At 45.7% G+C, this 25,479-nt stretch overlaps 1 protein-coding gene across 2 annotated transcripts in view; it reads right to left on the reverse strand.

Annotated features, from left to right (window-relative positions):
- The window catches only part of AFTPH (aftiphilin), a 74,237-nt gene that overhangs the window by 11,573 nt on the left and 37,185 nt on the right, over nt 1-25,479 (reverse strand). The window contains exons 5-8 of one of the 2 annotated variants that reach the window (XM_066595484.1): nt 25,007-25,063; nt 22,494-22,616; nt 17,222-17,282; nt 5,046-5,129 (exon numbers count right to left, since the gene is read on the reverse strand). In XM_066595484.1, coding sequence (XP_066451581.1) covers nt 5,046-5,129; nt 17,222-17,282; nt 22,494-22,616; nt 25,007-25,063 — 325 coding nt within the window. The remainder of the gene's footprint in view (nt 1-5,045; nt 5,130-17,221; nt 17,283-22,493; nt 22,617-25,006; nt 25,064-25,479) is intronic. The other variant, XM_066595486.1, reaches the window with a different exon arrangement.

Genomic DNA, 25,479 nt, shown 5'->3' on the forward strand with positions numbered 1-25,479 from the left:
CTTCTGTTAGCCCAAATGGCACAGAAATATTGTGCTCTCTGGTTAGTTGCTTCTATCAAAGAGTACAGCAGACACAATGGAGGAGACTTATAGAACAGTCTAAAATGAAAACGGTCTTTCTTGCCAACAGGAACCAATCACAGCGCAGCTTTCATTTCATATTTTGCCGCTGTGATTGGTTGCTATGGGCAACAAAGAAAGCTTTCATTAAATGGGTTTTCTGGGAGTTTTCAAAGATTTGCTAAGGGCAGGAAATGGGCTAGAATAAAAACAAAGCAGAACTCAGCCAGGTCCGGCGCAGTCACTCCTTGAACAGCAAGTGACCACCGAAGCCAGTAAATCCTTGTGTTAGAGTATCGTATGTTCAATGTAGGCGATACGCAATGGATATTCCAGCCTTATCTAGGTATGTCTAATCCATGCATCGGAGAAGAACACAATGAAAAACAAACACTCAGGTGATGCTTCCAATCTCTTCTGAAGAGTTTTATTATTTGCATCCCTTATATAGAGAAATGCAAACCGGTGATAATAATCATCCAACTGCCCTGTTTGCCTGAAAATAAGACATACCCTGAAAATAAAACATAGCATGATTTTCCAGAATTTTTGAGGATACAAAATGATTTTTCAGGCTTTTTGAGGATGCTTGAAATATAAGCCCTACTCCAAAATTAAGCCCTGCTAGCAGTTAATTAAAAAAGTCAATTTAAATAGTGTCCAGGCAGCTATACATGTAAAAAAGTTAAAACCTTTTTGAACAAAAATTAATATAAGACACTGTCTTATCTTTGGGGAAACACGGTATCATAAGTAATATGAGTGCAGCATTTCTCTAAAGCATTTTGTTGCAAATCACAAACAAGGTCTTCTATGATGTTTGCATATATTAGTTCATTTCACATCCCCCTCCACAAACTGGTTATTGCCAGCCTGTTCTGCTTTTGACCACTTTTATGAGCCTTTTAAGTGAACTATATTGACCATGGCGGATAATGTCCAGAAGTCAAGTGAATTTTATTAATCCCGAGAGATAATGTGCAGAAACAACTGATACGATTACCCTTATAGTTGCAACATCCACGTGAACTGTGGAATGTTTAACAGGCGAGTACTGCTTAGTTTTGTTTTTGTTCTATTTTACCCATTCCCTGGTCTTAGCACCTTTTTGAGGTCTCCTGCAGAACCCCTTTGATGTATAGGTTAAAATAAAAAATAAATCTTGTTATATGTGTAGCGCCAACTTATTCCGCAGCACTCTCAGGTAATTGATTTATTACCCACCACCCAGCTGGGTACTCATTTTACCGACCTCGGAGGGATGGAAGGCTGAGTCAACCTTGAGCCAGATACTTGAACCATGCGAGCATTGGGCTTGCAACCTTCAGGTCATGAGCAAGAGCTTAGGACTGCATTTCTGCTGCCTTAACACTCTGCGCCACACGAGGCACTACATATGCAGCAGACAGGCTCATAATCAGATGTATAGACTATGGACCCCTCTTCACTTAAATGAGGAGCATTTTTCCAAAATGAGTCAAGTCCCATTTTTAAATACCCCACGCCTTATGATACAGTACCAATCCTTTTGCTTCCGTTTATGTCTACAAGGCGACATTTAAGTAAAACAAGTTATTTCCTGCCCAGTAAGAATTTTATTTAGTGTCATCAGAGCAAAAGAAGTCATGTTTGCAGACTACACCGTAGCAAAAACAGTTTTTCCTGTTGACTCGGCCGTAAACGCCCAATGTCCACGGGCGGATTTTAATTATAAAAGGCATGCGGATGTGCTTCTTCCCCTCCCCAGCGTGCGGATCGCACGCGTGGGAAGAAATCGCAGCATGCTCCATTGTTCTGCAGATCTCGCAGGGACAGCTTCCATTGAAGTCAATAGAAGCAGTCATGTCCGTGGCACTGCTGTCACTGTGGCTGTGCCGCGATCCGCGGGAGAGCAGGAGATAAAATTTTAAAAAAAGGGGGAAAAAAGGTGGTGAGCACGGCACGGCAGAAGAAAAGGGATACGGCCGCGAAAGAGGAGAGCTCCGCAGGGTCTGGACAGGTGAGCAAATGTAATTTTTAGCCTCATGGCTGTGGGCACGGGTCAAAACCGCTGCAGGATTCCACACTTGGGAACCGTGCATGCCTGTGGACATGAGGCTTAAGGCTGGGTTCACAGAGGGCGGATTTGCAGCGGAAACTCCGTCCAGAATTTTGCAGCGGCAAATCTGACTGCGGCCGATAATCTCGGTTTTAGCCAGCCATGTGGACGAGATTTCTAAGAAATCTCATCCACATGGGGCGGCGAATCCGTCGCAGCGAAGCCGCTTTTTTATTTTCCGTTGCGTCCGCGCTCTCCTCTATGGGAGCGCCGGCCGCAATAGAAAAGCAGCCGATCCGTGGGTCTTGAAGCAGCGCTTTCCCTGGGGAAATCTTGCATTTTTTTTCACTGCGGCAAAATAGTGAGATTCCCCCCCCCCCCCCCCCCCGTTATTCGCGTGACGAACTACAGTTTTTATTGGGCATCCTGTTGCAATGACAACCTGTCTGCTCTCCGCGATTACATTGCGGGGCTCCGATGACGCCCCTGAGAAAGGCCCCCTCTGTGAACCCTTTACATGCTGTGATCTGCATAGATCGTGGCATGTAGGGGATTAACAGCGGGGATCGGTGTCCTTATATATAGCCCCACTGTTGCAGTGGGAAGCCGGCTGTTACTGCTGCTGCCGCCAGGTGGCTCACCTCTGATCCCACACCATTCACAGGACGTAAGCTTATGCCCTGTGGCGTTAAGGACGTTGTCATACATAGAAGGCTCTGCCGCTCAGGTCCCACCTGTATTGGCTGTACGAATACTAAAAATGTTGGTATATTGTCACTGCAAGGGAAATTAACAGCCGCCAACTCCCCGTGGCCGAGCCAGGTCTCGGAGGCGTCGTCCGTGATTAGAGAGCGCCGTTAGTGTGCATTACAATGTGAAGGGAAATGATTTGAAATGATCTTCCTGCTGAAGAAAGTAATTGATATTACATCCTTCAGCTCTCAATGACATTACTATGATGGCTTGATACAGGAACGGGGTATCTGCACTTTAATCACATTCTTAAAACACATTAAATGGACTTTAATCCAGATCTTCTGGTATTTTACCTTTCACTCCAAGTAATAACAGTGCGAGAGAGAAACGCTTGCCATTATACGCATGATCAGATACAAGATGCAGAAAGGCTAAGCAATGCTAATTATATACATTTATACTCCATGGAGACAAGCGCCGAGATGATGAAATACACGCACCGCTCCGAATATCTGTTCTGGGCAGATAAGAATGGTTTAGAAGTGCACCGAGGGGCCGCTACAATGCGCCAATGTTTAATCCTGCTCGGGTTAAACATGATACGGACGCTCTTATTACAATACTGCCAGGATGCTGAGATGTCATGTAGTGTAATGTGATTTATAGGAGGCCGCTCCATCCCAGAAATCGGTCATAACGGTGCATAAACTATACAAATAAGGTATTAAAGGGGTTTTCCCCCATTAAAGACATTGATCACCATCCCAATCATTGGGATAGATATCTGAAGGGTCAGACCTCTGGGAGAAGCAGCGATCCCAAGAACAGCCCTCTGCGAATGATGATGGAAGGGAGGTGCGCATGCGTGACCACGGCTCCATTCACTTGTATGGGATGGTGGAACACCGATGCCCTCAGCTATGAAATGTTACGTGCTTGGACCACTAGGGATCCCCTATTGTGAAGATGGGAGAAAAATGTCTTTAGGGAGGGGAGGAAAAAAACCTACTTTTAAGGGGTATATTTACGCGGGGTGAATTGGTTATTGATTTTCAGTCCGAAGGGAAAATCTGCAGCATTTACAGTAGCAGAAAAAACCTGCTATCTTTTCTCCTTGGGGAGAGCACCGAGAAGGTGAGTGAGGAGACTTATAAGGCCACCCATGCTCCTCTGGGTAATATGCAAATAAGGGAGATGGAACAATATCTCTGCTGCCTTTCAATAGGTGGCGCTGCAGAGGTATTGTTCTCCCTTATTTTCATATTACCCAGAGGAGCATGGGTGGCCTTATAAGTCTCCTCCACTCACTCACCTTCTAGGTGCTCTCCCTAAGGAGAAAAGATAGCATTCCTGACCAACATCACAGGCCTCTCGCTAGCCAAGCCAGAAACCTGCTGCACACTGATGAGGGGGCAAACACCCCAAAACAGCTGTCTGTGTGTGAATTCTTGGCTTTCAATTCCCAGTCATTATTACAAGGCTTGTATAAAGAGTCTAACATTGACTTGCAGGAATGCTGCCCTCCAATAGGTGGCGATGCAGAGGTATTGTTCCATCTCCCTTATTCGAAAATGAGGGGGGGGGGGTAGGATTCTGCGTCAAAAACCGCACCGAGTGACGAGTTTGTATTTTTATAACATGGATTTTACACTGTAGATCTGATGCAGAATATCCACTACGGAGAATCCGCAGCATATTCTGCCCCACGTGAACATAGCCTAAGAGTATGCAACAAGCCGGATTTTTGGATGTGGAATCACTCCGATTCCTCATTAGTCCAAGACACTACACCTGCTTTGATGGACCGATGCTGCCAACGTCAGCCGTACCGGCCGGACGGAGCAGCATGTAGAGTCTTCGGCTAATGATGAATACTAACACATCAGGTAGTCAAGAGAAGAGGTTCAGCCATCTTTGCCCAGGACCGGAGGGTCTCTTTAATGCAAATTTCGCAGGTAAAAAAAAAAAGGATATTTAATTTAAAAAGGGGGCAAGGAGGAGCAGAGGGAGTTCGGTCAAAAGTAGGGACTGCTCCTCCAAAAGAAGGACGCTTGGGGGTTATGCCTTATGCTGCACTCCGATGGGGCAACATAAACCTGGTGACCGTTTCGTATTAAGGTTTTGCAACATACACGGATGAGAATTACACGCAAGGCGAGGGACAAAACAGAGAGCAGGTTTCTTGTTTGTAGGAAAGTCACAGTAAAGTGCTCATGCTTTCTAAGGCAACCATTTATGACACTCAGCTGACCTGGGATAGTGGTGGTGCCGCTAAAGCCACTGTCATCCACGGGTCCAAAGAAATCAAGATTCAGAAGAGTAGACCCTCCACTAGCTTGAAATTCATTGACCGTGTTGGGTATTCAGCCGTAAAAGGAGATAAGCCAGGGGGGTAAGGGGGTTTATGTGTAGAAAGGAGGGTAAGACACACACTTAAACATGCATATTATCACTATCATATCATCTACAGCGAGAGAACATCCAACATCTTACATGGTTATTGACAAAAGCCATTGAAGAGAACGCGGACATTCACAATATCGAATTCAAGTTCATGGGACACAGTTTAGTTTTCTGGTAAACATGTTAAAAAGTAAGAAAACACGCAATTCTACGGCTTAAAAAGGGAAACAGCGCAGGGTATCTGCACAACACCCAGCTCTACGTCAAGAGGCCACGTGAAAGACGGTCCATGGTTTGTGGTATTAACAACCTTCCGCAAGTGTGTAATACTTGCTTATATATGCATCGGATTTTAAATAATGCAGCCAATCAACACATGACATCATCAATGCAATGATGTCATCGGTCTTCTTTACTCCAATATTTATATACAAGTTCAGCACAGGAGGGAGGCAGCTCTAAAACCCAACTAAAGGCTGGTTTTGCAACCGGAGGTTCTGTCGCAGATCAGGCTGCAAATACCAGAAGAAAAAGTCAATGGGTTCCACCCAGGGCTGTTCGATTGAGTCAAGACGGAACCCTTCGGCCGTGGGGATTCCCCTTTCCTGTTTCCTGAGCGGCATCCCCATAGCAGATGTGAAAGCATTTCTTTATAGGTAAGGAAGTGGCAGCGTACAGAATGTCTGTTCAGACCCTGCCAAAGGCGCTACAGTTTGACAACTTACATGTGATGATTATATTTGCTCACCCTATTTAATCCCTTAGGGTCAGAGCCAAAAACATCAGCTCACCCATTGTTACATATGTGGATTTTATATTTGGATAAACAGTGCTCTGGGCCGGCTACCAAGTGAAGGCGCAATCCAGGACTCAATAACAAAAAGGGGCTACGTTAATCTTACGTGTTTCGAGGTTAGCTTCAGTTCTTGGTTAGTGCTACGAGTAAGGGGGGCTTTACATGGGACAATTATTGGCCAAAAATAAAAAATATATATATAAAAATCGGCCAAATGAATAATTTTGAGTTTTGGTTGTCCCATGTCAACAAGGGAACCAACAGGGTATGGAGCGACAAATTTCTCAAGGAAATGAAGCGACCAGTGAGCGGCCTCGGGGTAAACAGGTAGTAGTTAGTCTTTGAAGGACTGCCTGTTCACAGTGAAGGGAGGCGGACGGCTAGAAGAGATCTCCAGCATGTTTTGTCTCCATTCACTGAATGGAAGTACATGGATACTCAGTGGGACGCCTGCGACTGACAGTCCTTTGTAGAGTAAGCCTTAGGGCTAAAGTAGGACTTTCTGATGTAGGGTGCTTTTCATGGAAAAGTTAGCATAAAAACACGACATAGGAGTCCTGGGTTCTGTCTTTACCAGATATTTTTAGATTTTCAGGTATTCTTTAAAAAAATTAAATCAGATTCTACATGGCTTCTTCATTTTTCTTTTTATGTAGTTAGTCAAGCAATATACACAATGGGATCATAATTGAACCAGGGGTGTTCTAATGACAAAAAACTATGGGGCAGAAGTTGCAATGTATACTCAGTGGGGTATGGGATTTAGATTTCTCGAAGTAAAAAAAAAAAAAAGGACCAAGTGTGGCCACCAGGGGAATATTTAGCGCTGTACATGAATGGTATGGCACATATAATGCAGTTGGTGAAAGAATTCTGTCATTTAGATTGGTAAAAAAACGCCTGCAGTGCTAAGACTCCCACTTGCCTGAATGTGCCTTGCTGGTTAAACTTTATAACCACATAGTTATAGGGGTTGTCCATTTATAAACTATTCTGCAGGGGACTCCACCAAACAGCTGTTTGCTGGGCTGGTGCGCTCATGCACTCAGCTCTGGTATCTGCAGGAAGCAGACAGCTCTGTTCACACTGCAGTGGCCAGGCTTGGTATCACAGGCAAAGTTCTCATTGAAATGAATGGCAACTTTGCCTGCAATAAGAAATCTGGCCACTGCAGTGGGAACAGAGCTGTCTGCTACCTGCAGAAACCAGCCGAGTGCATGAGTGCACCAGCCCAGCAAATAGCTGACATTCTGGGCGGTGAACCCCTATCTATTACTGATAGACTACCCCAACGATAGGCCATCAATAGTTTACAATTGGACAGCCCCTTTAAGCTCTACACTGCCAGGGGAGCTTAGAAAACTGAACAATCAACTCTACCTCCGTGTGATTAAGTGTGCGGTGCTGCAAATGGACAATCTGTGTGAAACCAGGTAAAGAAATATATCATGTGAAGTAAACCCCCCGATACGACTGGCTGCATAATAAGATTTTCCTGTTGAAATAAAGGAATAATAATAATAAAAATAAATCAAATCTAGAAAAATTGTGGCCATAAATACGTAAGACGCAAGAGGGCTTCACATAATTGTGGAAATAACCTGGAATGTTTCCCTTTAACACACTAAAAGCAGATTAGAAGACCACATAAACCAGCAAACAGAAGACAGAGAACACCAAAGAAAGAGGAGACTGCAGTCCATTCAGGCTTTCGTTCATGAACCGATAGACACTGTTGGCTCCTGCAGGTGATACTCCTGGCGTTAAGCACTGAACGTTACCCTTCAATTAAAAAAAATCATTTTAGACCAACTTTTTTTTTTTTTCAGCCGTCTCACTTTCTGTACGTGTTCCAACCGGGAAACCACCAGCAAGTAGGTCACCTGCTGTTGATAGATTGTTGCTTTATGACTTTTTCTCAGATTTGGTACAGTTCATATGAATAAAAGAGTAAGAAAAATCCACCACAATCACGATTTCTAAACCTCATTTACTTGAATTGCATTAGCGTTTGGGGTTCATTTTGTCAGTTCCAAGTTTTAAAGGGAACCCGTCATGTCCTATAAGCACTATATACCAAGCCATGGTGCTTATAGGACAGGGAATGTGAACTCCGGGGGTGTACTACTTAAACCCACCCGGCTCCCCGTTCTTGCCCTGTCAGCATCATTCTTTTACAAGCACACAAACTACTGTTCTCTATGTACTAACTGAAGAAGAGTCGTGCAAACAAAGCACCAACTTCCAGGGGTGACAGTGAGGAAATGGGGAGCGGGGTAGGTATAAAAAGCAACTCTCTGACTAATTTCCATTTGCTATAAGCACCATAATGTAGGGCCCATTTACACGCAAAGATAATCTTTCAAATGACTGAAAGATTTTGTGATCTATTTGCATAAAGTGTTAATGGCCATTAACACTTTATCATCTTCATTTCCATGTAACAGGGCCTCCAGGAGCTGTTTGTAGAGCCCAGTGTGTGATTAATCTCGCACACAGCTGCACTGATCTCTTCAAGGCTGCTGGCAGATTACAGTGTTATCTGCCGACTCCCGTGGACATAACAGTGTGCGGTCTATTGAGAGCTATGTTATCTCTCACTTGCTGAACGATGGATTTTAAGTGCACCTTAAAATCATTGTTCAAGTGAAAAGTGCACGATGCCCGCGTTTACCTGTAACGATTATTTTTGGTTATTTGAATGAATTTTGACCGATAATCGTTAGGTGTATATGGGCCTTTAGTAAATAGTGTTTACAGAACGTGACAGGTTCCCTTTAAATTTGGAAAACAAAATTTGCTCATCGCTAAAAACGATTAGCGCAAACTGGTGCAGAAGCCAGTTACATATGTAGATAATGGGCTCTGTTCATACCTAAAGGGGTTGTCTGGGCTCGTTTCAACAGATGAGACAGGTCATCAGTAGTTAATGGATGGAGCCGAGGACCGGATGTACATAGCAGGAGGTGCAGTAGCAGCGAGGCTCTCCCATTGATTTCAATGACACTGAAGCTGGTGCCTCCACTTTCTCCTGTCTGCTGACGACCAGGTCCGGCCCACCGCACTGGACAGTCGGCCAATCAGCTGATGGATGTAGGACCTGAGCTGTAGTTCCAGTCCATCAACTACTGATGAATAAAGATGAACGAGCATACTCGTTTAAGGCTGCTACTCGATTGAGTAGCAGTCTTATCGAGTAACCGTGTACTCACCCGAGTAGCATGCGGGGGGGGCGGCGGGGGCGGCTCTGGGGGTGGGGCTCCATCCCGCTCCGCCTCGCTGCCGCCCGCATGCTGCTCGGGCGAGTACACAGTTACTCGATACGACTGCTACTCGACTGAGTAGCAGCCTCAAACGAGCGTGCTCGCTCATCTCTATTGATGACCTATCCAGAAGATAGGTCGTCAATTAAACCGAGGCCAAACAATCCCTATAAAAAAATATATTACACGGCACCCAATAAAATCAGTGGGGTGACTATTGCACATACAAGCATGTCCTCAGAGCGAGAGTTGTTCCTTCTAATAGGGGGTGAAGTCATGAGGGGAAATCCGTGATTACATACATGTGCAAAAAAAGGCAAATGGATAGGGTTGACATGATCTGTAGTGAGAGCGGTATGGTCATGTAACCACGGGAATATTGTTGAAACCGCACTGGGGTCTAAGTTACCGGTTAGGTGGGGACATTCAAAACTAAAGATGGTTGTAGATTTTAGATTAATGTTGGCTAAACGCTCAATAATTTGACAGCTTTTCGTCCCATAGACTTGCAAGCTTGGCCAAATCTACATAGCTTTCCAATGGGTAGAGGGAAATAAGTCGCTGCCAGATTCTTCTAGAGGCGGCTTATCTCCCATGAAAAAAAGGATTGGACATATTGAAATCCAACAAGTCAAATCCCCACCATCAGGGAAAGTTGGGACAATCGTATACACACCAGACGGTAGGCCGATCCGTGGACAGCGGACGCTCATGGCCAACTTTAAGTAATAATAATAATCATCTTTATTTGTATAGCGCCAACTTATTCTGCAAAGAAGGTCCTTACTAGTTATAGGTTATAGTCACCGATTACTTCGGAGGGGTCGGTGTTCCGGGGATTATTTGTATTGCCAAATTGGAGTTGGGAAGGAATTTTTCTCCTAAAATGAGGAAAACGGGAATTTTTTCTTACCGATAATTCCCTTTCTTAAAGGCATCATGACAGCATACACCTGGAGGTTGCTCACCTGCTGACCTGATGGGACAGGAAGAGGCAGAACATAAAAAGCACCTCCCCTCCACCAAACACCAGTGCGTTCCAAATAACCACAGTGACAGTATACTTAACCAGAAGGTGTGTTTTATTGGCCCCACACACCTTAGACAAAGAAATCATAAGCATACACATTACCTCATGTGTTTAAACCAACAAGGGTAACCGTGTCGGTAGGGGGGGGGGGGGGGGGGGAAAGCCCGTATGCTGTCATGATGCCTTTAAGAAAGGGAATTATCGGTAAGAAAAAATTCCCGTTTTCCCTTCGTCATCATGACAGCATACACCTGGAGGAATACCAAATAAGTGGCATGGGCTTTTTTAGGGAGGGATTACTGCTTGAAGCACCTTTCTCCCGAAGGTTGCATCCTCACTAGATCTTAATGTCCAGCCTATAAGGTTTAATAAACGTATGGCTAGAAGTCCACGTGGCTGCGTTACAAATCTGTTCGATTGAGGCGTGCGCTCTTTCTGCCCAGGAAAATGCCACCGCCCAAGTAGAGTGGGCTTTCAAACCTTCTGGGGGAGGAATGCCCTTGGCCTTGTAAGCCTCCTGGATGGCTCTTCTGAGCCACCTGGCTTATTGAATCTCTAGAAGTGGCCTTCCCTTTGGCCTGCCCCTGAGACTGAACGAAAGTTAGTCAGTCTTTCTGCAACTTTCCGTTGCCTCAAGGTACACTAATGCAGCTCTTTTAACGTCAAGATTATGGAGCCTCTGCTCCTTTTCATTTTTAAAATTTAGACAAAGGCTGGAATGACTATTGGCTGGCCTCCGTGGAAGTCTGACAAGACTTTGGGTTGGAGGGAAGGGTCTAAGGAGAATACGATCTCATCAGGGTGCATAGTCATATATGGGGCCCTTTGCGAAAGGGCCTGAATTTCACCCACGCACATAGCCGACATAACTGCCACAAGGTGGGCTACCTTGTACGTCAGCAAGGCGATGGATAGGTTTCTAATAGGTTCCAATGGGGGGAAAAAAATCGCAGAAGGCCTGAAGGACTATAGTCAGATCCCGGGGGGGGGGGGGGGGGGGGGGGGCGCACCATCAGCTTTATGAATGGATGCAGTCTACTCGCTCTTCTAGGAAATTTCCTGATCCCCTTGTGCTCAGCAAGCGTGAGATCAAAGAATGCCCTCAAAGCCACTACTTGGGCTTTGAGGGAATCTGGACTCAACCCTTTATACGGGCCTGCCTGGACGAAATTTAAAATTTTTACGAATGTCTGATTGGATGTCCTGACCCATCCATTCTGAGAATTTTTTCCCGACTTTGGGATAAATCTTTTCCGTCGAGGGCATAAGGCTCTCGCACATAGTGGAAACCCCGTTAGATGATAAACCCTTTTCTAAGAATTTTACCCGTTCAAGATCCAGACTGTAAGCCTGAACTTGTGAACCTCCGGGTAGAGGAGAGGACCCTGCAGCAATAGGTCCAGTCCTGACGGAAGATGGAGAGGCTCTCCCACTGACAGATCTCAGGAGAGGAAACCAAGGTCTTTTGGGCCAATAAGGCGCTACTAACGTTACTGACAGCCCTGGCCGCAGTAATTTCTTAGGAGTAGCGGAATCAGGGGTAAAGGGGAAAAAGCGCAAGCTAAGTCCCAAACCCAGGGGTGAGAGGGGGCGCCCGTGCCTAAGGCTTGTTTCTCCGAGTCTCGGGAAAAGAGAAGACGGCAATTGGTATTTGCGCTTTACGCAAACAAAACTATTTTGGGTGCCCCCTATTTGTCCCGAGCAGGCTAGACACTTCGGGATGGAGTCCCCACTCTCCTGCGTCTACTTTCTTCCTGCTTAGAAAGCCCGCGACTGAATTATCGGCCCCTTTTATACGGAAGGCCGACAGTTACTTAGTTGTGAGTTCCGCCCATTGAAGGAACCTTCTCGCCAAATGCTGAAGTAGAGGATTCCTGGTGGAACCCTGGTGGCGAATGAGTGGCACTGCCATCATGTTATCGTAAAAAAATCCTCACATGCTTCATCCCTAAACAGTTTGCAGGCTACGTCTGGTTTCCCAAACCTCATTACGTTCTCTAACGTTAGATAACCTGGATCTCTCATGAGGGTCTTAAGTACCCTGTATATGGCCACCTTCAAAGGTGACGCCTCACCCTTTTGCGCTGGCATCAGTTATCGCATCAGTTATCAGTTACCCCATTAAAAGGCTGTCTGAGGACAACCGTCAGCGGAGTGAGGATCTAGCCCTAGTGGAAATAGGGATTGTCCTGTCAAGTGAGGACTGACTTGTCCCCATTCTGGAGGATAAGTGTCTGAAGATCACTGCTGTGGAATTGGGCCCAGGGAACCACTCCAATACATGAAGTCATTATCCCCAGGATCCGCATCACCTCTTATTGAAACTGTAGATTTTTTATAGAGAGCAGAACATTCTCTAGAATGAGCTGTTTCCTTAGAGGAGGAAGGGATGAACATTGGAGACGAAAATCCAAAATGACTCCTAGGAATTTTTTCCCGGTGTCCGGATCCATGTTGGATTTCAAATCATTACTGATCCAGCTCAGACCCTTAGACAGCTGAAGCGTGGACCCCCAGTATGACCTCAGAATAGTGAGGGGATCTGCCACCAGCCGGAAACCATCTACTGAGCTATGCCCCCTTTCAGATAGGGGATGATGATAATCCCGCGATTGTGCAGAAAGGCTACCATTCCAATCACCCCTTTTGGAAAAGCTCCGTGAAGCAGAGGAGATTTCAAAGGGAAGGCGCCATTCTCAGCGCAAATTTAGGAACTTTTTGCGAGTTGTCATAATTGGGGATGTGATAATACTCATCCTTTATGTCAATCGTAGCCATAACGTTATCCCTACCAATCAGGGGGGTTGCGGTTCTGATCGTCTCCATCGGTGGGAGCCATTGGTTCAGAAAGAAAGGGGAGTAAAACCCTTTCCCCCATTCCATCTTAGGGATGGGGATAACTGCACCGATATCCAGCACGATTTGTTCACCCTTAAGAAGAGCCTGCTGTAGGGTTGGTGCCGGGATGACGGTCACGGTAGAACCGGAAGCCCGTACTTGGACCCAGGCCCACACAGTCCGAGGTTAAAAAAGAATCTATTTGGAGGGCGGGGTACTAGCTCAAATCTTGTACCCCTCCGTCACCAGGCCTGCGCTTGTGGGATCGATTCCTGTCATTAGGATCGTTTCCCAGCGTGTGGTAGGCACCATTAGTAGCTATGTTTCTCCAACTAGTGCAGAAGTGAACTAATCTTCTGCGGGCATGAAGATGCAGGTTGAGGGACCACAGTAAGACCCTTATCGCTTCCTCCGGTCTTTCCATTCCCCACTTATGTTTATAGAGGAGGGACATGGAATTAAAGCGCTTTTTGCGGGGTCTGATGACTAGCCGCCCCGAACGGGTAGGGTACACAACCTATCTTTGGAGGTTATGTCTCTTGACCACTACTTTACCCCTGAATGACTGCCGCAGTGGTGCCGGAAAGCCCGTCCTTGGACCCAGGTCCACGCAGTCTCCGGTTAGCTCCCGGATGAGGTACTTCCCACTGGGGCAACCGAGGCTGGCAGAAGAGATGCTCGTGTTGGATAGGGCTGCCTGAGATCCGAAGCAGACTGCCTAGTCAAACCGCAGTAGAGCGAGCCACCAAGGTGGCCGCAGTATTAGCTTTATAATGAAGCTGGACATGGACCAAGCCTTACGCATGGTCATGTCTACTTTGTTGCCCTTGAGCGGGACGTATCCTCAGATGGAGTCTCCTCAAGGATAGCCACTTCATTGTCTGCCAATAAAGGACACTCTTAAAATTCTTTTAGAAATTAAGGGAGCTTGATCCATACAATTCCAATCATTAAGGATCAATGGTTTAAGTGTGGCGTTTACAGGGAATGTAGATTTACGTTGTGGAAGCAAACTCGCAACATGACGTCCTGCACAGTGCAAGGTTTTTAGCGTTTTTGTTTTTTTGTTTTTTTTTTTAAAAACGAGATATTTTTTCTCCCCCTGCGACACTTCCAAGATCTATAAGATCGAATTCTTCTGCCATGTCAGAGTCGGACTCTAACACTGCTGGAGCAGACCCTCTTGTGGCCCCTAAGGGCCCTGGTTGGAGGTCCGAGAGGTAGGACTGTTTCTTCCCGGACAACTGACTGGATTTCAGACATGGGGGAAGATTTTTCTTCCTGCAGAATTTTCGCTGAGCAGGAAGCGCATAATGTTTTAGAATAGGAGTCATGAAGTTTTGTAAGCATACAGGACGCTTTTTACTTCTCCTCCTAGCCTCCCTAGATTTTTGAGTATCCCTGTCGTACGTGACAAGGGAGAGCTCTGTTAGTAAGGGAAGTGTAGTGCAGGTGTCTGTAGGTTGGCCCACAGGACCACTTACAGTTTGGAGATTCTCTGGGTCCTCTCTTGGCCGACATCCTGCGCTTGTGGGATCCATTCCTGTCCTTAGAATCGATTCCTAGCGTGAAAAAACAAAACACCAGCCGACTCCCCTGGTGCAGGGGCTTTACATTTTGAATTTGGCGCCAAGCCACGCCAGGCCCCCTTTGTGCGCTCCATCGAGGCCACGCCCTCTTGCGGAGCATCTGGTGTCACACTCCTTGTGTTCCGCCCGCTACAGCCGGGACCCAGAGATGGCGGTCGCCGCCTGCTTGGCGACCGCGGTGGCGCCGGAAAGTCCGTCCTTGGACCCAGGCCCACCGGAGATGGCGGCCGCCGCCTAAAATGACGGCCGCAGTGGTGCCGGCAGCCCGTACTTGGACCCCGGCCCACGCAGTCCCCGGAAAGCGCCCAGATGGGGTCCTTCCCACTGGGGTTGCCGGGGCTGCCCGAAGAACAACGCCGCCGCTTCGCCGGTAAGTCCTCCTCCGGCATGGGACAGTGTCGCTGGAGCTCTGCCGTTGCTGTCCTGAAGGGACAGGAAAAACACTGGTGTTTGGTGGAGGGGAGGTGCTTTTTATGTTCTGCCTCTTCCTGTCCCATCAGGTCAGCAGGTGAGCAACCTCCAGGTGTATGCTGTCATGATGACGAAGGGAAAATTGGCTTCTACCTCATTGGTGTTTTTGCCTTCCTCTGGATCAACGTTGCAGGATAATAGGCTGATCATGTCTTTTTTCGGCCTTATATGTTAGACTTCTATATTGGCAACTAGCTTGAGAGAAACAGAAGATGCCAAACAGCTATTGGCTATGTAATCCTTAATGTTTTTACCCTTTATCCTCCCTGAATCTGTCACTTGTGCAGGAAATGGACAGCAGTGCAGATTACAAAGGCCTCATGTCCACGGCACGCACGGATTACAAATGGGGCATCCTGCAGGAAATCTGTCCATACCAGCGGCCGGGACCCTGCGTACCTGTGCGTGTCTTGAAGTTCTGTAGTGTGAATGTGTGCGGAAGCACCGGCTGGCGAACATGCGCAGTACAGATTTTCTTTTTTAAACTCCTGCTTTTCCCGCGGAATCTGTGGCCCGGATCGGACGACTTCCCAATAGAAGTCATCCATGCGGGAACCGCAGTAAAATGGAGGATGCTGCGATTTTTCATCCGTGAGCGGAAACCACAATTGGTTTCCGCTCGTGTGCATGAAGAATCATTTTTCCATCGCATGCTATGCAGGCTTATTGCTGCAGAATCTCGAACGGAACGCCCACTCCGGATTCTGCAGCAAAAATACGCCCGTGGACATGAGGCGTTAGGCTGGATTCACAAGGCCAATTTTCCCGTACGATTGCTGTCCGAGTCGGAGATAGACAGAACTGGCCTGGAAGAAGAACCCAGAATGGGATAATCCACACATGCGATTTTTTACTGAGACACCAATAATCCAAGTTTTCAAAATCAGTTTGTGTCCCATTTCTGTGCCATTCTTGCGCAAGAATCTCCCATTAATTTTTATGGGAGCGTTAATTAAAAAACAGATTGCACCCGCATGCCATACAAGTGTGATCCGTTTTTAAATGCACGTTAGTATGGAGATCACATGAAAAACGAATCAGGAACCTGCGATTTTTTTCCCTTTATAACGCGCATGAAAAATAGATGCCAATTTGCGTGAAAAAAATGGCAAAAATGCATTAAAATTGCATTGAAAATCATCGGTTTTTCACTGCTCAAAACCGTACTCACCATGTGAACACAACCCAAGTGCAGGTTTTCCAGTGTAGACCAATAAGGCTGTATTTACACGGGCGATTTCCGTGAACGAGTGCTGTGTTCCGTGAGACAGACAGAACTTACACGTGAATAGAACCCAATGGGTTAATTTAGATGAGCGATTTTACAGCGCGAGATCGAAAAATTGCAGCTTACTCTTATTTTTGGGCAACTCCGCTGCGAGAATCGCCTATTATTTCTTACAGGAGAATTCTTAAAAATGCATTGCTTGAGCCTGTAAAGCGATTTTCATGCCAGTGCGATGCGTTTTTTTCCCATTTTAACTATTAGACCTACCGGAAATTTATTCATCTGCGTGAAAACGGCGTACGACACCTGATGCATAGTGCACTTTTTTTTCACAGGATACAAAGCGCACATTTTAAAACTACATGTAAACGAGTGCGATGCAGGTCTGATTGCCTCAGATCGATACCTGACTCGCCCGTGTGAATAAAGCCAAAGGAGACTTTAGACTCAGAATATTGGAAAAGTTTAAGAATATAGTGAAAAAAAAGCAGATACCAAGAAAAAGCAGCAAACTGGACGTACCTGGTTCTTCAACTGGCATTAATAAAACAAATAGAATGCATAAACCGGATGCGACTACATTAGACTGATACATGCCAATGGACACGTACAATATGATGGCGGCCCGGGCGCTAATCTGCTATTGTATAGAACACATTCATGCTGAGCAGAGGAGGAAGAAAGAAAGCCTGAATTTCCCAAGACAAGACTAAAAAGACAAGGGGAAGGTCAGCAGAGAGAAGACGGGGAGGACTTGGAGGCTTTCTTAAGTCTAGCTGTGTTGCTAGAGGCTCTACGGAGAGACGTACCATCTAGGGGGTTGGTAAGGCCACTGCTACTCCAGTCAAACTGGACCGGCGGGAGGGAGTCCTGCGGAAGACAAGAAAGGACACGTTATACTACAACAGCAGATAAGAGAAAGACGTCTTCGGACAAGCCGATTGGGATTCTTACATGCCAGTCCGTTAACCCTTGCAATATTAATTTCACAATAGATATCCGTAAGGCCGCTTTCACACTGCGCAATTTTCTCATGATGCGACAGCGCTACAAAAGCGATGTTTTGTAAGCTGCTATATTGCGAAGACATAAAAAAATTGCGGCATGCTGAATATAATCAGCATGCTGCAATTTTTTGTAGCCCATGTTTCCCTATGGAGCCTTCCTTTGTGTTGCATCGCATAAAATAGCGGTTTTCGAGCGGTGCCACTTTTACAGTAGGAAGTCCTACTGCTTCCCCTAAATTAAGCGGTAGCTGAATTAAAAGAAAACATAATAAAACTACTAACGACCACTTGTCTGTTTGTATGTGGGTGAGTCTCATAGCCCGGCTCCCTGGCGATGTCATAGCCCCGCCCCCTGGCGACATTATGGCAGGTCCTAACACACTGAGAATATAACTAAACCGTTATTATGTCAGACACAACTCAGCAGTCCTGACAGGAGACACTGACCTACCGTCACCACAGAGATCTGGGGGGCTGAAGGACTTGCGGTGACGTCATTGCTGTGGGAGGAGTTATTCTGGAGTTTGGTAGTACAGTGCTACCTTGGGATGCGAGTGCCTCAGCTTGCGAGTTTTTTGACTTGTGAGCAGGCTCTCTCCCGAATTTTTGCTCTGATTTATGAGCAAAAGCTCAGGGTACGAGCCTGCTTGCAAGTCAAAAAACTCGCAAGCTGATGCTCAGGGGGGAGGGGGATCTGCGGCGCTGCTGCAGGCTGTCGCTCCCTCCTCTACGCCGACACAGAGCATTGCTTTCTGGATGCAGATATTGAATGCCCTGCCTCCAGCAAGCTATGCTCTGTTTGCTTAACTCAGCGCCGTGTCGGCCAATGAAAGCCGGCGCTGGATTAACCAATCACAGCCATTCAATGACAACATGTCTTCTGACAAATACGGCCATGTGTATACTACTCGTATTTATGTGAGCTCCGTATTAGAGTCCGCAAAAACCAAAGCAAATACAGAGCTAAATAGCGCTTGTTTAATACCGGTCCAAGGATGTATTCACACGGGTGAGTGCGATGTATGAAAAACGGACCGTGCAACCTGGAACTTCCTTGCAATATTAATGCGTGTATAATGAATGTTGCGAGAACGTGCGATTGTGTTTCCAATAGTAAGATGCTTTAAAAACGTATAGCACTCATATGACATACTAGTGCAACCTGTTTTTGGAATGTTCCCATAGAGAATAGGCGATTCCTGAACACGATCCCCTGCGATACCGGACGCGCAGCGATTTTTCAAACTCTGAATATCGCATATTAAACGCAAACGATTGGGTTATTTTCCCGTGCGAATTCGGTCCATCTCAGAAGAAGCTTGCACAGGAACATCAGCCGTATCAATACGCCCTAAGGCTACCAACACAGGGGCGATGACGATATAGGGCAGAGGTTCTCGCACTCGTCAAAGTGCCTTTTTATGGCAAAACCGCCTCCCATCAATTCAATAGGGAGCAGAAGCAAACTGAAGCCTTTCCATTTTTTGCAGCCCTATTGAAATCAATGGGGGAAAAGAAAAAAAATCAAATGCCTTTATTCTGCGTTTATTTCAGTTTCTCTCTCCAAAAACGTTGCAGAGAGTCGTAAACCCTGAACTGACCCCAATGCCGGCGTGAAGCAGCCCTGGCCCTTACTATATAGAGAAAGATAAAAACTGTCTCTTTTCAAGGCCAATGATAATAAATTAGAAAAAAAAAAGCAAATTTACCATTTCCAACCAGCTTAAGTAAAACGGATTCCAACACTAGTGCTTTTTGAAGTACAGCAAACAAGCCTATTTACACGCAGCGCAGACGGGGCGTAAACACAATCCAAAAAAAATCTACGGCAGAGATCCAAAGCTGAACGTTTAGATTTCTGCCACGGACCGGGGATCTGCAGATTAACCCCTTACAGGTAGATTCTGCAAATGAGAATTAGTTTGACTCATCTGGATACAGTTTGTCTGCAACACACGGATTCCCGCAGGTACCACTCAGGCCAACGGGACGACAATCACTCCACTGTGACCTTTATCACAGTAATGGCCGATTTACACGTAACGGGTATCGCTCAACGAATTTAAGCAATACTAGATTATAAATGCGGGAAAAAAAATTTAAATAAAATTGCTCGTTATTTGTTCGTGGCTGTTTATTGCTGAATCGCGTGCTTTTCGTTACGTGTAAACCCCCCCCCCCCCTTCACATAGGAGGTGAAGCGCTAAGGGAGAACCCAGCAATCCAGTGAGAAGTCTTCCAGCCTAAGGCTGGGTCTGTCACACGGGACAGAAATCTCACAGCTTGGCCGCACCGAAAAACCTTGAATTTCCGTGGGAGAGCCGCAGCTTCAAAACCCGCGGGTTTTCCACTGTAGATTTCTCTCCCCATAGAGAGGAGCGAGGCCGCAGCGGGGAAAAAAAAAAAGAATTGACATGCCGCGGAATTGAATTCGTTAGTTTCCGCCTGACTTTGCCGCAACAGATTGGCCGCCCCATGTGGACAAGATTTTTGCAAAATCTCATCCACATAGCTGGCTTATCCCGGGATTAGAAGCCGCGGGCGGTAATTGCCGCACGGAAATTCTGCGGCAATTCCGTCCCATGTGAACCCAGTGTAAAAAAGCTCAAAGCAAGCATTAACGACCTTAGCGGTGACATCAGCGGTGACATTTGCTCATTTTGGCGCTTTCACACGCATCATAAGTGCGGCACAATTTCCATAGCTGAATACACCGCCCTTAGGTGGCGTTTACACGGGGCGGGATTGCTGTAAAATTTTTCGTGTGTTACTCGTCCACAAATTGCGGAAATAACACGCACAAAACCCGTGCGGAGATTGACTTGTGATGCGGAATTCAATTCCGCAGCATGTTTATTTTCTCACCAGCTCCGCTGCGGAGTTCATCTCCTCCCAATCAACGAGAATTCCGCACAGGAATACGCGATAAAACCTGCGTCAAATGGTGCAAGTTTGGAGGCGGACTTTGCACAGCTGACCTGCAGCAGAACGCTCCCTGCGGACACTCCGCTGGAAATCAGTCCCGTGTGGACCCCAACTAACAGTACAAGCCATGTGACCAAGCATTAACCCCTCAATGCCAAAAGGATTTATATGTACATCCTGGCTGCGGGGCATTCAACGCAACAGGAGGAACACTTCTGAGCCCACGTCATTCTGCAGCGAAGGCCAACTGTGACCGATAGCCGGCCTCCTGCAACAAGAGTGGGGAACAAGAACAGCGATCCCAGCTGTTAACCCCATACATGCCACGATTTATGTGGATCGCAGCATGTATACGGTTCACAGAAGGAACAAACTCTCTGTGACGTCATTGGCCCTCCATGATACGATCGCAGAGGGCTGATGGGTTGCCATGGCAACCGGACAATAGACGCTGGTGCCCGAGCCTGCCACTTCCCATGATCGCTATTGTGCTCGATAAGGCATTGCAGTACAGAAGTACTGCAATTCATTATCATATGTAGTACTGATATGGTTCAAAACCCCTACAGGGACATAAATGTAAAAAAAAAAAGGTAAAATAAAATACACCATCTTTACACACTTTTCCCTATTGATATAAAAAAAAAAAAAGTCCCACATTTTTGGTATCATCGTATACGCAACAGCCTGTACAATAAATTGAATGCACTACTTATTCTGCACGGCAAAGACTGGAAAAGAAAAAGGCTGGAAAAAAAATTGAGCCAAAATGTTTATTTTCTACGTTTTGATCAAAAAGCCGTACGTACATGCCCCAAAATGGTACCAATAAAAACTACAGCTCGTCACGCAAAAAACAACCCCCCGCAGAGCTTCGTCCATGGAAAAATAAAGTTATGCGACTTTGAATGCAGCAATGTAGAAAAAATAATAATTTATTGAGAATGAGAGGACTGGAATACCGAGAGAGGCATCAAATTTAGGATTATTTACCCTGGAAAAAAGACGACTAAGGGGCGACCAAATAACTATCTATAAAAACATTACGGGGACAATACAAGGATCTCTCCCAGGATCTGTTTATACCGATGACTGCGACGGTAACAAGAGGGCATCCTCTACGTCTAGAAGAACGCAGGTTTCATCACCAACACAGAAAAGGGTTCTTTACTGTAAGAGCAGTGAGACTGGTGAACTCCCTGCCTGAGGACGTGGTGATGGGAAAATCCATAGAAAAGTTTAAGAGAGGACTAGATGTCTTTCTAGAATGCTATGATATTACAGGATATAGACATTAGGTGACCAGCGGGGTTGACAATCTCAAATGTTGATCCAGGGATTACTCTGGCTGCCATTATGGAGTCAGGATGGAAATTGCCTTCTTCTAGACCAACAAGGCGGGGGTTGAAACAGGCTGAGCTAGATGGACATTGTCTTCATTCAGCCTAACATACTATGTTACTATGTAAAAGTGAAAAAAAAAAAAGAAAAAAATTTAAAATGTAATAATTTTGGTATCATTCTTCAGAATTGTACAAAAAAATAATGTCATTTATACTACATGATTATTGCTGTAAAAAAAAACAAAAAAAAAAAAAACACACCTTACAGAATTGATGTTTTCTCTCCCTCTCCAAAAAAAAAAAAAAAAAGTTAATAGAAGTTTTACAATCCATTATATCTACCCAGAAATGGTACCAATAAAAACTACACCATGCAAAAAACAAGCCCTCATACGGCCACGTCAACGGAAAAGGAAAGTTATGGCTTTTGAAAAGTGGAGGTGAAACTTCCCCTCAAAACACTGCGTCCTTTGGGCCAAAATAGGCTGCACCCCTAAGGGGTTAAAAAAATAAATGAAAAAAACCCTAAACACTAAGCAAAACCTTGTTCACATGGAGCAGAAAATTTCCCCCCAGAGTCCGCAGCAGGTGTATTCGTGCTGCAGATATTAACGGCAGATTTCAACTTTTGACATGCAACGGCTGAAACCAGCGGCAAATCTGCAACTAAACCCGTACCGTTCAGGCCCAGAATTGACCACAGAGGATTTACCACGTATTCGCTGTAGATCCCGCTGCAGAAGCGATGTATTTGGAGGCACCCTGAGCGTTCACAGCAAATAAAAAAAAATTGGGAACTCCCGTACCTGTAAGTGGTCAGAAGAACAAATACTGTCATCCGGAGGAACGGGAGACGATTGCCCTATTGAGGCTATTTTTTCTGCAGCAGATAAAGGCTTGAGAGGTTCCTTGGTCGGCTCCAGCATACCCTACAAGGGTTAAAACAAAAACATTACAAATATATAAACACCAACAAGGCCATAAAATAACAAAACAGTGCAGCTCTTTGTAAAAACAAGGTGCTGAGCGCCCTCTTGTGGCCATAAACTAGTAATACCACATAGGCTGAATAAACTATTGCTACACCAGTGTGGGAATGCAGACAGGATAAACCTAATAATGACAACTTGTATGGAGTGGTTCTTGCATCTGCATAGTCTTCTATTATGTGTCTGACAGCCGAGTTATCCTCCTGTAAAGCGTGCACAGATCAATTCGAATTTATAGAAATTTACAGGTTTTTAGTTTACGCAAGTGTACCACGAAGGGGAAGAAGTGCAGAAGCAGTTGGAGGAGGATGCCCGATGACCCCCCTCCCAGTTGTGTAGGCGCAGTCATCTTCCAACTAACTATATATGCACATAAATTAAGTAGGTCATTTTTGCAATAGCAGGTACCCTTCTTGCAGGGCCGCCTATAGGCGCAGGCCTACTGAGCAGCAAGAGGGGGACCCCAGCTGAGAGCATTCATAAGTTAAAGGGGGTTTCCAGGGAGAATACTATTGATGCCCTATCCTTAGGACCCCGACCGATCAGCTGAGCAAGCGCATGCTGTCAGCACCGCAAATACAGAGATCGGGGCAGAAGCCTCCACAGCGACTTCCGTATGGAGGCTGGTGCTAGTAACCACAGGCATGGCTTGCAGTGGTTTCAATGAGAGCAGTGCCGGCCACTACACAGAGGTTGGAGCAGAGACTTCCGCTGCTTCAGTTACGACCTCTGTGTGTATTTGTGACAGCATGTGCCCCCGCTCAGCTGATCGGTCGGGGTCCCAAGCAACGGACCCTAGCCGATCAACTACTGATGACCTATCCTGATGACAGGTCATCAGCAGTAGTCTCCCTGGAAAACTCCTTTAAAACACCACACAAGCCGCGTACATCCATGTATAGACTGCCGCATTATCATACATATTTCTTTAGAATTCACAGAAGTGAAGCCCTGATGGTGAACTGATGTGAGAAAAAAAAAATAACAAATAGAAACCCCAGGGGCTCTCCTTCTGGCACGGCTCCCCGTCAGGGCTGGTGGTTTCATTTGTTATTTCCTCTCCATCGGCAGTCCACAATCAGGACTGATGTCTGTATCTGCTTATCTGGCATTCATGGCCTAATAATCTTGGCTAGTGCCTCTTAGGGTTATTCACCAGCCTCTAAGCTGCCTTCTCCGGTATATACAGGGCGATTGTGCCTCAAGTGTATATTAATGCCAGGTTGTCAATGGAGAGGATTGGGTCTCAGCCCTGTGTCTTTTTAAAGAAATGTTAGGAGGCCTCTGTTTTCTTCAGAAGTTACCCAATTGTGGGTTAATTTGGCTCCACCTGAAACCAAATACCCCACCCATCATTAACTACCGAGTGTGGTTCCGTGATATTTTCACCCCATTAAGCTCCTGATGTTCTGTCCGTACGGCCAGAGAAACGCGTTGAGCATTCTAAATTTCTGTGGATGTTAAGATTGGATTATGGAGAGCTCTGCCATTCTTACCAGAGCGTCCTAATATCCTACTTTGGATAATTAAAGGTCTTTTTGAGCATCTGATATATCTACATACTGTTGGAACATCGATCCAATAGTTCTGCAGTACACTGTTCGGTCTGTACCCCTCTATGGGTCTGGTATACCCATCCTTGCCATCCCACTGAGGGCCCTTGTTGGACACCGCTAAGGGTGCTACGTGGCTGTGAAACATATAAACAGCCTCTTTAGTGTTTATCATCAAGCGTTTTCTACATCTTTGGCTCCTTGGTTATGGATCTTCGGCCGCAGTCTTCAACCTCCATTCTGAGGGCCGTGTCAGACACCACAACGAGGTACTAGCTAGCCTAGTTATATCTATGCAGGGGGTCTATCCAGCTTACAATCCCCCCTTTATTAGGCCCTACCATCCATCGGGGCCTTGTCACCCCCTTTTCACATATTAGTTCACCTTTGTACTGAGGTTTTTTACCATAGGATCTAGGTGATGATCCCTTTATACCCATGGTTTTAATTATTTATGAATAAAACGGTTGTTTTAGTTTATTCTTCTGTAGGGGCTTTTCTGTGAATAATAATTTAGCTCTTCCTTAGGCCTCTCTGAAACCTACATATTTCTTTAGAATTACTGCAGGAATTTAACCTAAACTCAACATTACGCAACCTGCGAAGTCTAGAAAGCATGATGTATGAATGCCCATATCAGCATCCTAGTACCCTGGTGCTTACATGTTCATTGACAATACCAGATCTGAAAAGTTTGGGGTCAAGAAGAACTTATATAGAACATTGCTACAAATCTGTATAAAATAGATGTTAGAAAAAAACCAACACATGGCTTACCAAACCAGCTGCATACATGGGAACAATAACCGGCTGCTTCTTATTGCCTGTAAAGAGCTACAAAGAAAAAAAAAAAGAAGACCATCAATGATGCATACAAGAGGGGGGAAAAAAAAAGTCTGAAGGTTAAAAGGTTACGGACACTTTTGGGGGACTAATTTTTTTTTCACTTGCAAGCTGACAATCATTTTTCCAATTCAGTTCCATCAAAAATGTTGCACTGTTTCTCTTCTGCAGCTTCCACATATCACAGTACATAGAAACTGCAGTCTAAGTCCATGTAGGAGATCTGTCAGTAAGGCCGTACTGACGGCTCGGTTGTGAGCCCTAATTTCTCCTCTGCTGCACCTTCTTATCGCTACTTTATGACCGTAACACAGAAGCTTTGTTGTGGTCATAAATTAGCGGATAAGAATGTTCAGGAGAGGAAAGAGCAGAGGGAAACTAAGGGGCCTCAACATGGGACGACTGTC

Source organism: Eleutherodactylus coqui, chromosome 3 (genome assembly GCF_035609145.1).
Source record: "Eleutherodactylus coqui strain aEleCoq1 chromosome 3, aEleCoq1.hap1, whole genome shotgun sequence".
In the NCBI taxonomy this organism is placed as follows: Eukaryota; Metazoa; Chordata; class Amphibia; order Anura; family Eleutherodactylidae; genus Eleutherodactylus; species Eleutherodactylus coqui.